Consider the following 15,581-nt stretch of genomic DNA (forward strand, 5'->3'; position numbering starts at 1 on the left):
TCTAACCAATTTTCTAACCAAGTTATTTGATATTACCAGACACACACAAACGAAAGACTAATAATTTTTAACTCAGGATGATGGTTAGTTTTAAAAAGCATGATAATCTCGGTGGGTTTTTTTCTAATCATGTTTTTATTTTTACCTAAATTCCCTGATTCTTACAAAGACTGGCACTTAAGTACAATTTTTTTTTTTTAAATAAATCTTAACTTCAATCTATTTAACATAATTTTTCATTATTTTTAAGTATTTCTTTGATGAAAAAAGAAACACATTACAAATAAACAAGGTATTATACATAAACAGTGTACCAAATATGTTATGCTTTGAAATAAATACAGATAAACCTTAGGTGACATTCTAATAACCTTAATTGTTATAAAAACAAATTATTTATCAAAACATCTATTGTTATTTGCAAGTGGGAATAGAAGGAATAGTATTTTTAAATAGTGGGAATAGGAGGAAGACACCATTGCAAGCGTATAAGTGGTGCTTTGGATTTTTCTACCCTATATACAACTTTGCCTCATAGTCTTATTCAGAAAAAAAATTGTGTTAATGTCCGAAAACTAGACAATCCGGACCCCTTTTTAATTAATAAAACCCCTAAACTCGAAAACGTATAATCTTAAATTTATAAAAATTGAAAGGAAGCTCATGTCGATATAGATATAAACAATTCAGCAAAATTCCTTGCAAATTTGTGACAGGATTTTTGAGATACTATCAGAAAACTTATAAATAAAAACACCATTTTTATTGAATAAAACCCAATTACACAGAAACTTAAAATCTAAAATTTATAAAAAAACAAAAAAACGATAGGGAGCACACGTCAATAGATATAAAAAAAAATAGACGTTACGCCGCTAAATCAACCAATTTCAAGAGACGAGGTCGTTAATGCCGTAATAAACGCTAAATTACGAAAGGCCACGGGAATAGATGAAATTCCGACGGAAGTTTTAAAGAATGACGCGGCAATAGACTTACTTTATCAAATTATCAGTGGTTGCTTTAATCTTGGAAAAGTTCCGTATCAGTGGAATAGTGGTATCATCAATCCAATTTTAAAACCGGGATCTGACGACGATAGAAATCCTATGAACTACATAGGAATCACTTTGGTTTCAGTGCCGTGTAATATATACTGTTACATTTTAAACACGAGACTAAGCTCTTGGATGGAAAATAACGAAATTCTGTGTGATGAACAAAATGGGTTCCACCGTAACCGTAGTTGCGAAGAACATATTCACACGCTTCATTCTATTCTGAACGACAGAAAAATATGTAGACATGAAGAAAGCTTTTGACACCGTTGAACATCATCTTCTGTGGTTTAAATTACAACGTGTTGGTGTCCGTGGACAGTTCTTATTTGCGATTCAATCCTTGTATAATGACCTAAAATGTACCGTTCGTAAAAATAGTGACCAGACCCCTTGGTTCAGTGTAGATGCCGGTGTGAAGCAGAGCTGTATCCTATCGCCCACTTTTTTTTCAGTTTACATCAATACTTTGGCAGATCGTATATATATATAAACTCTCTAGAATGTGGAGTGCATATTGACGATTTCCGTCTCAGTTTATTGCTCTACGCAGACGATATAGCGCTAATAGCTCCAGATAAAGAAAGTCTACAACGTATGTTAAATGTAGTAACCGAATGGTGCGCTGAATGGAAGTTATCCGTAAACATTGGCAAAACTAAAATTGTCCATTTCCGTCCACAGTCATTCTTACGTTCAGATTTTACGTTTCGATGTTCTGGAAAAAATATTGACTACATTGATTCATACAAATACCTTGGAGTGTGGATGGAAGAACATTTAACTTTCGCAAAAAATGCAAAAGAACTGGCCAAAGCAGCGAGCCGTGCTTTGGGTGCTTTAATTACAAAAACCCAATCCATGGGAGGGATGACTTTTAAAGTGTACAATAAACTGTATACGTCCGTTGTTGAACCAATTTTACTTTATGGTAGTGGTATCTGGGGCACAAAATCGTTCAGTGCCATATCAGCAGTACAAAACCGAGCTTGTAAATTTTTCTTATCGGTGGGAAAGCGCACATCGAACGTAGCTTCACGCGGTGATATGGGATGGACTTCGCCAATAACCAAACAACGAATAAATTATTGTAGACTTTTGTGCAAATTGATCCGTACTGACCAACAAAGAATTTCATACAAAACTTTTAAATGGACGTCTAGAAGAAGAAAGGGTTGGTCATTTGAAGTGCATAAGATTGTTGACCGGATCAGACTAAAGGATCCGGCGTATGACTTAACACTATCGACTAAATTAGTTATGCATATGATAAGTGAAAAACTATGTGAGCTGGACAACACAGAATGGTATGAAGAACTTTTTGATGACCGTCGTAATATAAAAAACGGAAACAAATTGCGCACTTACAGATGTTATAAACAATGTGTGAAAACAGAACCTTATGTGCTTTTAAACATTTCTAAACAGGAAAGGCGTGTTATGGCTCTGCCGCTACCGCACGAAACTGGCAGATACTCCAGGCCGCCTACACCCGTAGAATATAGACTTTGTTTGTTTTGTGAAAGTTGCAGTGTAGAGACTGAAAAACATTTTCTGATGGAATGCACACTTTTTGACGATATTCGGTATAACCTTTTTCATGAATGTTCAAAATTAATTCAAAATTTTTTCAGCCTTGATATAGGTAACAAATTTATTGAAATTATGAACTGTTCTGATATACAATATTTCCTATGCAAATTTTTATATAAATTTTTCTGCCGAAGAAAATTGGTTAACTGCTCTTTATGAAATTTTTACTAGCTTCAGAGTTTTATTATTTTAATTTTACCAGGAAAGTCAAATTTCGACAATTTTTTATATATATATATTTATTGAATATAGCGATTTTTAATTTTAATGGTGACTTTTTGTGTGACTTGTAAGTTTTTTACGGAATATATTTGAAATTTTTATAGAATTTTAAGCTTTTTGGTGTCTCATAAGTCGTTTTTATGGCTGGATATTGATTGTTTTATGTGTATATATTTATATAATGTTGCTTATATTTATGTCAATCAATATGTGACACTTTAATAAACTATTTACTTACTTACTATAAACAATTTTCCAAAGTTTTATGTAAATTGGTTAAAGAGTGTTTGAGTTAATGTCCGACATGTTGACAATGGACGGACAAGAACATACCAAATACATATCTAGATACATAATTCTAAAAACCATGTTCATAGAAAATGGAATTCATAACAAAGGATAATACCCAACTTATTTCAATATTTCATAAAGATTTACTGTTATCTGTTTTTGTCCATTTTAATTCCTTGTTATCTGTTATAAGCCAAATCAATTTGCTGTTTTGCTGTTATTGGGACCCCCTTGCCCCCCCTCAGTAATTCCAGCGCAAAACAAGCCTGTTGAATACAATGATGTCACATAAAACATTACAATACAATCTGGATCGAAATCAAAAGCTGGTCTTTGGAAGTTTTTTTCATAAATGATATAGCTAAAAACTGATATAAACATAAAAGGGGCATACTACGTTTTTCCTGTAATTGTTTTACTTAGAGGGTCAAAATTCGAGAGTTAGAGCTAGTAGAATAGATGATTGCATGTGAAAATTAATCTACATCAAACACATACAATCATAAATTTTAATGAATTTTTTTAACAAATTAAAATACTTCAAGTTTTAAATCTGTATAAGAAATGCATGTATTTATTCTATTAGCAATCAGATTTTTAATACGTTATTTATTATCTGACAATCACTACCAAAAATTGTAGTTAACAATAGCAGGTAACTTTTTGAACCCTGACCGACAGGTGTTTTTATAAAGGCCAACGACGGTTGGTTACAACACCCAGCTGACATCACCTTTAACACTTCACTGAACTTTCTCCAGACAAAGAATGAAACAAATGAAGGAAAACACTGTAAGGAGAACGTCTTAAACTTTTGACAGAAAATGACGAAATGAAATCCTTTTATTTTATGTTTGTACTTACAGCAGGGTGTATAAAGCTTTGTAAAGGTGAGTAAAAACTTAATAATTAATTGATGTACATACTTTTTGAAATATAACCACGTCAAGTTGACTTTGACATGTATGGTAATTTTGAAAGAGTTGTTGTTTACTGGCATGACAGTCAGGAGAATGCATGGGTATGTCACAGTTTTAACTTGTGCATTCAATATATAAAAAAAATGTCATCAATCTATTAAGATGTGTCGACTGTTCGAGATAAAAACAAAAGTGATTATTTTTTAAGACCCCATGATGTTCTTCAATAAATAAACTAACCCGTGGCACTCGAAGCAAATCTGTTGATGCAATCTATTTTCGAAGTTGTAGAGTTTTCCGAAAAAAATATTCAAAACTGCCAAATCTACATTGATCTCTTTGGTCGGGTTGTTGTCACACTCTCCAAATGCTCTCTTTGGTCGGGTTGTTGTCACACTCTCCAAATGGTTTTACTTTTGTACAAAATCATTGCATGATTTTTGGGAGGCAACTTATATTTACTTATACACTCTGTTTTGTTGAAGATTTTTTGTTTAGGTCAATATACCATTTCCAAAATCCTCCTGTCCCAAGACAGTCAAATGGTCATCCCGTAATTCAATATTGATTTGTTAACGATTTCACAGTGATATAACAGGAAATATTTCTTACAAAAGTGACCCGGCTTGACCGATATTCACTTAGTACATGAAAATAGCATTTGTGGTAACTATGGGATTATAGTAAAATTAGTATAAAGAGGGAAGATTTTACATATGATTTCACATATATTTCAGGGATTACAGAATTTCGATGTACAAATAAAAATTCAAGTGAAGCACAAACAGTTGCTTTGAAGTGCCCTCCAAATTTGTATATCAATGTAAAGGAGGCGCTGTATGGGAGAAACCAGTGGGATGACTGTCAGTATTTTGTGGGCAACTGTACAGAAGTGTTCAATGTTGACGACCAGTGTTGTGGTAGAAATGACTGTAGTTTAGTTGTAAGGAAGATTTATTCTATAAAGTGTTTGGCTTATGTATCCTTCTTCAGAATCATTTACGAATGTGAAACAGGTATATATAATGATTTATATTCAACAAATATCTTTTTAACTTGTTAAATGTAACGAGAGGATAGACACCACTGATTTGAAGTCTTTAGATTATAACATTCTATTAAAAAAACATGCATATATATTTTCAAGCACACACATTAATAATTTTAATATTTAATTGTTTTGAAAAGATAAACAGTGATTTTCCAATCGTCTTGGAAACACTGAATTACTGTAATAAAGATAAAAATAATTTATATTTTTGATCATGTTTGTTTTGTCAATGTATTAGCCATAACCAAAATTGGTTTTTGTCTGTTTTGCAAATAAAGAATATATTATGTTGTGTATTTAAACGTTTACATCTTTCCGTCGGAATTCAATATCATGATTTTGGTTTCTTGTTTTGTTTCGTGGCAAAAGACACGTCCACAAGTTTAAAAATCAAACATACTTAAAGTGTCGCTGAAGAGGGCGATGCTCGAAAAATCGAAAAAATGTGTGCCTGTTTTACAGAAAAAATCTAAAGTAGACGTAAACTCGCAGATTATATATAGGTGCACATGATGTCACTTATTGGTGCTTGTGCTGTTATAACTATATGCTTTCTAATACAAAGACACAACTCTTCAAAAGCGACCAATGATTTTATTCAACATTAATGCCTCGTTCACACCAGAGACAGTATTATATGTCTCTGTTCACACGTACATTGAATTTAATGCGAATCGAATTTGCCAATAGCGATCACACATTCTTCTTTTTTTATTTTTATTAATTTGAATCGAATTCGAATTGTCTAATTCGGATTTTTCAATTGGCATTAGTTGAGGTATATGCATACGATCGAATTAAACTATGATGTGGACACTTTCTAAATCGTTATTCACATCAAGTTATAATTAATTTAATTGATAATGCGAATTAAAAGTAAAGTTTGGACAGTAAAGCGAATTTGATGCGCATTTCAATTCGTATTCGAATTTACGTTCGGAATAGAATGATAAAATTACAAGATATTAGCTATTTTTTTCTGTAATTAGCACATATTTGGATCATTGTAAAATAATCATGTATTTACAGGTCCTTAGCCAGGAAATTATTTCCAAAGGGGGGTTCGTTGGACTCACTAACTCGACTTTAACAGTCACAATTCGAACATAACATTAACTTTAACAGTGCTTATTTTTTTTCAAGGGGGGGGGGGGGGGGGGTCGACCCCCCCTGGCTACGGGTATGATTTAAAGTTAACTACATAATTTTACATTTCTTTCAAGCTGAGGAATCAACATGTAGTGTAAATGGAAACAGTATCCAAGAACCAGGAAAAGATAGAGAGCAATCGAACGAACTTTCTCCAACATTTCCTGATTTTGTAGGTCCAACATCAGACTCGACAGCTGTCTCGAAAGGTAGTTTGTTTTCTAAACTTGAGCGCATTAAATGTGTTATATTTAGTATTTACATTGAACGACACATTAAAGAAATATTATACAATGAATCAGATGACAATTCATATTTGGAAAACAGTATACAGTTAACAATATATCTATTAATATGAAACCTCAAATAAAAAAAGTTGAAACTGGTTACTGAAATGGCATGCATAGTTCCAAATCTTTATGCAAGTACACCATTATAGCCATTGTTTTCCTGCGACACATTAAGGAGATGTTTCTGAATCTTGATTGACAATACTCATCCGACAACGTTATCTACAATAACTACCTTTCTACAACTAAACAGTCGGGTTTTCCTTACCCTAGTGAGTGGTCATCTTGTTTTGTAGCTGGAGTGGTAGTTTCATTCATCCTGCATTCCAGCAATTAGTCTCCAATGTAACAATAACTTCTTTTTTTATTGTTATATTTCAATGTAACCGTAGCCACTGCCATGAAATTAATACAGTTTCAATAGTCACAATTTGATTTTACAATATGAAATGAATGAAATATTTAATTGTAGATGTTTTTATCATTGCTGGTTCTGCTGTTACAGTGGCCGTTCTATTGGCAGCTATTATAGCAGCGATATTTTTACTAAGGAAATACCAATGGTATGTAATCACGAATGTACTGTTACCCTCAAGCGATTTCCATTCTAAGAAAATACCAATGGTATGTATTCACGAATGTGCTGTTACCCTCAAGCAATTTTCATTCTAAGGAAATACCAATGGTATGTATTCACGAATGTACTGTTACCCTCAAGCGACTATTTTCCGAAGGAAATGCCATTGGTATGTTTTCACGAATTTAATGTTACTCTGGTAAATATATTTCTAATAGAATACTAATGGCATGTTTTCACGAATTTAATGTTACTCTAGTAAATATATTTCTTATGGAATATATACTAATGGTATGTTTTCACGAATTTAATGCAACGCTAGTGAATATATTTCTTATGGAATATATACTAATGGTATGTTTTCACGAATTTAATGTTACTCTAGTAAATATATTTCTTATGGAATATATACTAATGGTATGTTTTCACGAATTTAATGCAACTCTAGTGAATATATTTGTTATGGAATATATACTAATGGTATGTTTTCACGAATTTAATGTCACTCTAGTAAATATATTTCTTATGGAATATATACTAATGGTATGTTTTCACGAATTTAATGAAACTCTAGTGAATATATTTCTGATGAAACACTAATTGTGTGTATTTACGAATTTAATGTCACTCTAGTAAATATATTTCTTATGAAACACTAATGGTGTGTTTTCACGATTGAACTATTTCCTCAAGTGATTTTCCTTCTTACATTTTCTAATTTACCATTATCCTATGTGATCGTATTTCTAACATTTCATTGTATATTTTTACGAATTTTTGTATGAAATACTATTGTTAATTAAGATACAATGTATGATATGATTGCCAATGAGACAACTCTCCACATCAGATCAAATGATAACAATATAGGTCACTGTACAGCCTTCAACAATGAGAAAATCCCATACTGCATAGTCAGCTATAAAATGACCCCAAATGACAAATGTGTAACAATTCAAACGAGAATACTATTAGCCTAATCAATTGTATGTACTGTTGCCCTTAATCCATGTTTTTTCTTCTTCTTAAAAAATTATATGCATATATGCAGGTACACGCAGACACTGCCTTAGTTTAATATGTATACTAAGATATCTTACAAACTATACGAGATATCTTAAGTTATAAACTATACAAGATATCTTAAGTTATAAACTATACAATATATCTTAAGTTATAAACTATACAAGATATCTTAAGTTATAAACTATACAAGATATCTTAAGTTATAAACTATACAAGATATCTTATAAACTATATGAGATATCTGATAAACTAAGTATGTAATTTTTCTAAAACTAAGGTTGCAACTCCCCTAGTTATGGGCGTACAATACAGTTACTATCCCATGTTGATTTTTTACGAGAATTTGCATACCAGCTATTTTACACCTACACTGTTCAAATATGTATCAAAAACGAAACAACCTATTATTCTGTTCATCGGTAATTATGACATCACACAATGTATTGCCTAATATTTTCAGTGATACAGCCAGTATGTTGATACTTGAAAATATTAGGCGGTAAGATCAAAGGGAAAATATACGAATTACCAATAAACCTCCTTATCGGTCGTCCCTCTGTCTATATCACTCTGTTCAGCTCTTAATATCATGTCTTTGTGACGTCAAATACGTTGACCCGGCCTTAATAACTTTGACCCGGACTTATCAGCGACGTCATAATGTTTGAACCGACGTTAATAACTTTGACCCGAACTTATCAAGTCATCTTTTGTGTGCTGGCGAAACAAAGAAAACACTCCGAAACACGCAAATATAGCCCGATAAATCGATTATCAGATTATCTGTATATTGATATTGTAAAATATCAGCTGCTTGGCATTATATGAAGCTTTTTGATCTCGTTCGCTACGCTCACTCGACAAAAAGCTTCATATCATGTCTCGCAGCTGATATTTTACGATATCAACATGCAGATAACCTGATAATCGGTACATGTGCTACTTTCAGCGATAAAATAGGTCGAAATTTTAAACATTTTTCTAAATTTCGTTTTTTATGGACATTTCAAACCCTGGATAGACACATCTAGCTTTTTTATTTCAACAGATACACGAGCGGATTTTTGTAAAAAAAAAATATGAAAATCTTCTTATCATAAATATGCTCTTAGTATGTACAACAGTTCTTTGCTCTTAGTATGTACAACAGTTCTTTGCTCTTAGTATGTACAACAGTTCTTTGCAAATAATTATTTTTTAATAAAGTTTCAAGATTTTTAGAAAAAAAAGCATTTTTTGCAGTATATTTATCAAATTTGAAGAATTTGAAGAATTTGATACCCCATCCTCACTATCATTTTCTATGTTCAGTGAAAAGGGGATAAAATCTCTTAATTTGGCATTAAAATTAGAAAGGTCATATCATAGGGAACATGTTTACTAAGTTTCAAGTTGATCCGAATTACAGAATCAACATCATCAAAAACTACCTTGACCAAAAACTTTAACCAAAACTTTAACCTGAAACGGGATAGACGGACGGACTTTTGGAAGACATTCCCTCCACCAAGACTCATATTTCTGGCCTTGAACTGTTCAATATTTGCTATAACTCCTAATTGCCACTACCCAAGGCATGTATTTAGTGAAAAGGCAGCAAATACCAATTTTCAAGAGTTAGATTAAGATACATCATAAGTCTCTCTAATTATAATTAACTACTTGTCACGTTTTGACTTATCCCATTAACATTTATCAATTATAATTAAAAGAAAGAGGTCTCATGTGATCAAGACTAGCAAAACTGTATTCAAGATTCATTCCAAAAACTTAAAACAAATATAATCATTTAACACTTAAAAAATACATTAATGTGCTCATTGCCTTGAAATTGAGAGGATAAAGGACAAATGATTGAAGAAACTGAAACGGAATAAATCATATAGCTGAATAACTAAATATACAGTTGAAAAAAATACTCTTAAGTCTCTTGATTTAATTTCTTATCTTAAGTGTGTGTTTTTTTCAGTCACCAGCTTTACTTCCTGTAAAATTAAATGTAGTAACTACTTATACAATTTGTTTATCTCTATCAGGCATGGTGAAAAGCAGTGTCTTCTGGAGATATTTGTGGGACTATGTAAGCGTCATCCTCCAGATGGATGTGAATATCCCACAGAAACAAGTATCAACATAAAAGATAAAAGTTCATTAAACCAGATCCAACAGGTTATCACCATAGAAACCATAACAAATGCTGGCACAATAAATAAAGACAACAAAGTGAATAGTCCAAGACCTGTCAATCAACAACTAAATACCGATAACAGCATACACACGTCATGTGAGAAAACAAACCAACACATTACTAACTTGGGTATAACTAATGATCCTGTATATAATGAAAAAGGTCAAAATGTGAAAATCGACAATATTTGTTATGACAATCAATCAATCCATGGAATACATTCAGTAAATTCAACAGCAGAAGGTATATTTACTGATGTGTAACATCAAACCAATTACCATTGCCATTTGAATAGTCTAATGACAGCATAATATGTTATCTTTGACTTATTACAGTATGTCAATTATGCAATGTGTCCAGTTTGCTGAAGGGTTCAGTTCTGAAATCAAGACATTTATTTACTTCTTGTCATTGGTAGTGATCCAAAGAACTGATGCCTTAATCATGATAATCAAAGACTCAAGAGTTAAAAAGAATCAGATTGAACTAATGTGAACAAGCTAACTACATGTTTATAACTATTCTCTATGTACTTTCTTATGTCTGTAGCTGCTCCTTTTAAATATTTTATTACAGCTTGCCTCTTGTGTCATGTTTTTGTGCTTGAAGATAAATCTAAACACCATCACATACTATACAGAATATCTGAGTTTGTGTTGAAGATAAATATTAACACCATCACATACTATACAGAATATCTGAGTTTGTGTTGAAGATAAATCTAAACACCATCACATACTATACAGAATATCTGAGTTTGTGTTGAAGATAAATCTAAACACCATCATATACTATACAGAATATCTGAGTTTGTGTTGAAGATAAATCTAAACACCATCACATACCATACAGAACATCTGAGTTTGTGTTGAAGATAAATCTAAACACCATCACATACTATACAGAATATCTGAGTTTGTGTTGAAGATAAATCTAAACACCATCACATACTATACAGAATATCTGAGTTAGTGTTGGTTTGATTATCAAATAGACATTACTTGCTATTCAATTCAAAACATATTTCAGTTAAATAATTCGAGCAAGAAAGTTAATTGCTTGATTTATGTTCCAAAATTCAAAATTGGATTTTACCTTTTATGGTCTAATATCCAAAATGTAAATACATTTACAAGGTTAGTATAAAAAAGAAGATGTGGTAAGATTGCCAATGAGCCAACTGTCACAAGAGACCAAAATGACACAGAAATTTAAAACAACTACAGCTCACCGTACGGCCTTCAAAAATGAGCAAAGCCCATACCGCCTAATCAGCTATTAGATTCATTATATCCAAGCACACTAAGAATTTTATTTAATTATTTATTAATAGACAAGTTTAGAAGGGGTTCCATTTATATTTAAAGTATAAAAAGTGGTAAACTGATATTATCCAATGACAGTCTGATGAACAGATAGAGGGAAAGAGTGCAAACCAAAGTCCCCTTCGTCTATGTTGAGAGGGAACTTTAAAGACACTTAATACAGATCTGAGAGTACTCCATGTTACTGACAGCTAGTTAAAAGCAGTTAAAAGCCAATAACAGATTCCTGTATCTAAGACTAAGTCTGTCTTTAGGCAAGACCTTGTCAGTGGTTGTTTTATTGCGCACCCTATTGAACCTTTCCATAGATTCACCTGCAAGTTACGTGTCCATTTAAACTTTTGGCAGTTCTATTGTCCCATCTAACAAATACAACAGGTATTGTTCTCTGTATAGTTTATTCACCAGGACCTTTAAATTTCTTCTAAGAGAAATCTATCACTCATTGATTAATCTACCAGAGTAAAAAGTTTAGAGTGGGGTGCCCATTTTTCGCCACATCTTTCCATGTTTTCTACAGTTTATGGTCAGATCTAAATGTTTTTGAAGTATACTGATATTTCTATTTGAAGATAACTTCAAATGCAAAATATTCTTTAGCTTGAAAACGTGTTTGTTTGAAAAAAATCATCTGAAAAGTTAGTTTAAAGGGTGCTTGAAATTTCAGGATATTTTGTCAATAGGGGACACATATTCGCCGTTTTTACACATCTATCTAAAACCAAATAACCGCAGCTTTTAACAATTTTTATCAAATCAATTGCATTATAGATGAATAGCAGATTTTTCAAAGGTGTAAACTCAAAATTAGGGCATTCACTGCTTTGAAATCATATTTTTTATTCAGGAAATTGTCCGAAAATCGTTGTCCTTTTTCGGTCATTTTCAGTAGGAGCCGCAATTTTGTTTCAGTTTAAAAAAATATCATATTTGTTATAAATATATAATTTACCAGTAGATTTCTTCCATTTCAGCCATCCTTTGAAGTTTTTACACCTTAAAATCCTAAAACGGCGAAATTATGTCCCCGGCGAAAATGAGCACCCTACTCTACCTGCTAAACTGATAGAAATTTCTTGTTACACATAAAAAAAATGCTTGTGATTTCATGTTTATTAAACAGTTATTATATTTTTTTCAATCTGTTCAAAATAGATAACAATTTAACCGTAAAAAGTTTGTTTTAAAAAAAAAGTATTGTTCGTATGAGAATTTGCATCTTTTAGTTTATGTTTAGTTATAGAATATTTTTAAGAAGGCCTTAAGTATATAAAAATCGCCATTTCATTGCATTTTAGGTTTTTTTATCAATATTTTTTTGGAAATAGGAATAATATTGATTTTTTTTCAAAATCATCTTTTATTAAATGTTTGAATCAGTGTTTACATTCAACAGTTTGAAAATATACTACATTCAAACTAATATACAGTTTTAATACTTAAAGTCAACATGTAATTTCTACCAGTTTAGCAGATAAACTTTTTACTCAGGTGGATTAATCAATGAGTGATAGATTTCAGTTAGAAGAAATTTAAAGGTCTGAGTGAATAAACTATACAGAGAACAAAACCTGTTGTATTTGTTAGATGGGACAATAGAACTGCCAAAAGTTTAAATGGACAGGTAACTATCAGGTGAATCTATGGAAAGGTTCAATAGGGTGCGCAATAAATGGTAAAGTTCTTTTTAACTTAGGAATTTGGTTTTGGTGCAGATCTTTGATAATTCTGTTTTAAGTCCAGTCAATCTAGCATACATTTGACCCTAACCTTGAAGTAATTGCAACAGAAGATTTGTAAATTTTAATCTTTAGAACTATACCCTAAAACACAGCAAAAAGTCCCATAAAATCTTACTTAAGGGCATACGATACAGTTTTGATCCTGTATTTACAAGTTCATGAAAATTTGCATATAGACTATTTTTCACCTGATTAAATCAAATATGTTATAAAAAATATACCTTCATGTGCTACTTTTTGAGTAAAATGAGGTCGAAGTTTTGTATATTTGCTCGAAATTCATATTTGTGGCCGTAATTTCTTTTTCGAAAGAAAGACATAACTTTTTTGTAATATAAAAGATAAAAAACAATTTTTTTGCTGGTTAAATAATCTAAAATTTCTGTATTTTATAAATATCTTTAAAAAATATGCAATTTTGTATTCAGAAATAACTCATATTTATCATTTGTTCATGAATTGAGGAAAAAACGTAATTTTTTACTGCATGTTTATCACAATTAAAAAAAATTCTCTATTTACAGTTTTATAAAATTTGGGTCGAATAATCTCTCTGCAAAATGAAACCAAATGCCGTTATGAAAAACAGGGGTCCATGAACTCGTTTTCAAATTGAATCAGTTTGAATGATAAAATCCAGTCGAAAAATGCATCTTTTCCCAATATGTCACAGTTTGACGTCGCGAAAATAACAAATTACGTTAGCAACCTCATTACCTTCCCTGTAACTGTATCGTATGCCCTTAAGGAAAACTAAAAAAATGTGATTTTATAATTCCTATGGAGACTTGCATTGATATGGGAGATAACTCTGCAAAATAGGCAGAAATATCAATAAAAATTGATACAAATGTATAATTGTACTGCTTCTATTCAAAGCATGTATTGATTCATGATGTTTTAGCTGTCTTTACAGTATAACAATATAAACAACTCTAAAGGTGTTTTCATATATATCAAGCTATAAACCTAGATTTCATAATTCATAATTAGTTGACCATGTTTTAGATTTTTCAGCATGTCAAGGTAAAGAATCTCAAATTAAATAAAACTAATTAAGCATTTATTCTTTTTTTGTTGTTTAAAGTTTCTTGAAACAAGGTAGATGCTGAACAAATATAATTTACAAATATAAATAATACCAAATATTCACATCATATTTTCAATATGGTCAAAAAGCCATAAATTTGAAATTTCTTTTCGAAACAATGTGCAAAAAAATTAAAAAAAAACCCCATAACATTTAGGTTTTGTACATTTCATGAGCAGAAGATTACATAAAATAGACAAATACAAACTTATAACCCCCTCAAAAATCATATTTTACAGGAAGTTTAAGAAAATCAACAAAAACTGATCACAAAAAACTCATTTTGGCAGAGTTATCTCCCTTTCCAATATTAAATTCCATAAGTAATTAAAAATGCTGATTTTGAGTTTTTCTCAAGTTATATTTTTGGGGATTTGTTTCTGTGCATATTATGGGCCTAATGCTATAGATTAGAACTAAAACATTTTCTGTTGCAATTAGTATGAGGTTCAAATTTAGTTTGACTGGACTAATACTATTATTCCCAACTTTTTAGACTTGACACTTTTGAACTTAAAATATTGTATATACATCTGTTGTACTTTGACTTCTATGTCTTAGTTAAGATGTTGGGTTGCTGTCTCATTTAATCATTATTTTTTCATATAGCGATTTTATCTTGACAACAAAGCTTACTAACACAGTCTTTCTACCCATTATTGTTGTATGTTTATAAAATGTCACAGACATAAAAATATAAAAAAGATTTCTTATATGATATCAATAAAACAAGATTCACTTTATTACAAGAGATAAGAAAGTAATATCCATCCATATAAATGGTTTTTCTCAATACCTATATTTTGCCATGTATTTGGTTGTTGTTGTTCTAAATTTAGTATTTGTTTAAAATATTGTACAGGATAAAATTGATACACTATTAAAAGTAATCTGCCTGAGAAATATGAGAATCTATCATAAATAATAACATCCTCCTTTATATTGATTAAGATTTAAATTAGTTAAATGTGGAAAATTAATTCAATATCAGGAGACTTTTAATCATTGAACAATTTGGTTTCTAAATCATTGAACAATATGGTTTCTAAATTTTAAATC

General features: G+C 31.0%; 1 protein-coding gene across 2 annotated transcripts in view; it reads left to right on the forward strand.

Moving 5' to 3' along the window:
• Window positions 1-10,945, forward strand: part of LOC134687014 (uncharacterized) — a 17,204-nt gene extending 6,259 nt beyond the window's left edge. Inside the window, exons 1-5 of one of the 2 annotated variants that reach the window (XM_063546926.1) lie at window positions 3,876-4,054; window positions 4,822-5,100; window positions 6,359-6,493; window positions 7,047-7,137; window positions 10,214-10,945. In XM_063546926.1, coding sequence (XP_063402996.1) covers window positions 3,997-4,054; window positions 4,822-5,100; window positions 6,359-6,493; window positions 7,047-7,137; window positions 10,214-10,628 — 978 coding nt within the window. In that variant the 5' untranslated portion in view covers window positions 3,876-3,996 and the 3' untranslated portion in view covers window positions 10,629-10,945. Of the gene's footprint in view, window positions 1-3,875; window positions 4,055-4,821; window positions 5,101-6,358; window positions 6,494-7,046; window positions 7,138-10,213 lie in introns of those variants that run through there. The other variant, XM_063546927.1, reaches the window with a different exon arrangement.
• Window positions 10,946-15,581: the final 4,636 nt, after the last annotated feature.

This window comes from Mytilus trossulus, chromosome 10 (assembly GCF_036588685.1).
Source record: "Mytilus trossulus isolate FHL-02 chromosome 10, PNRI_Mtr1.1.1.hap1, whole genome shotgun sequence".
NCBI classification, from domain to species: Eukaryota; Metazoa; Mollusca; class Bivalvia; order Mytilida; family Mytilidae; genus Mytilus; species Mytilus trossulus.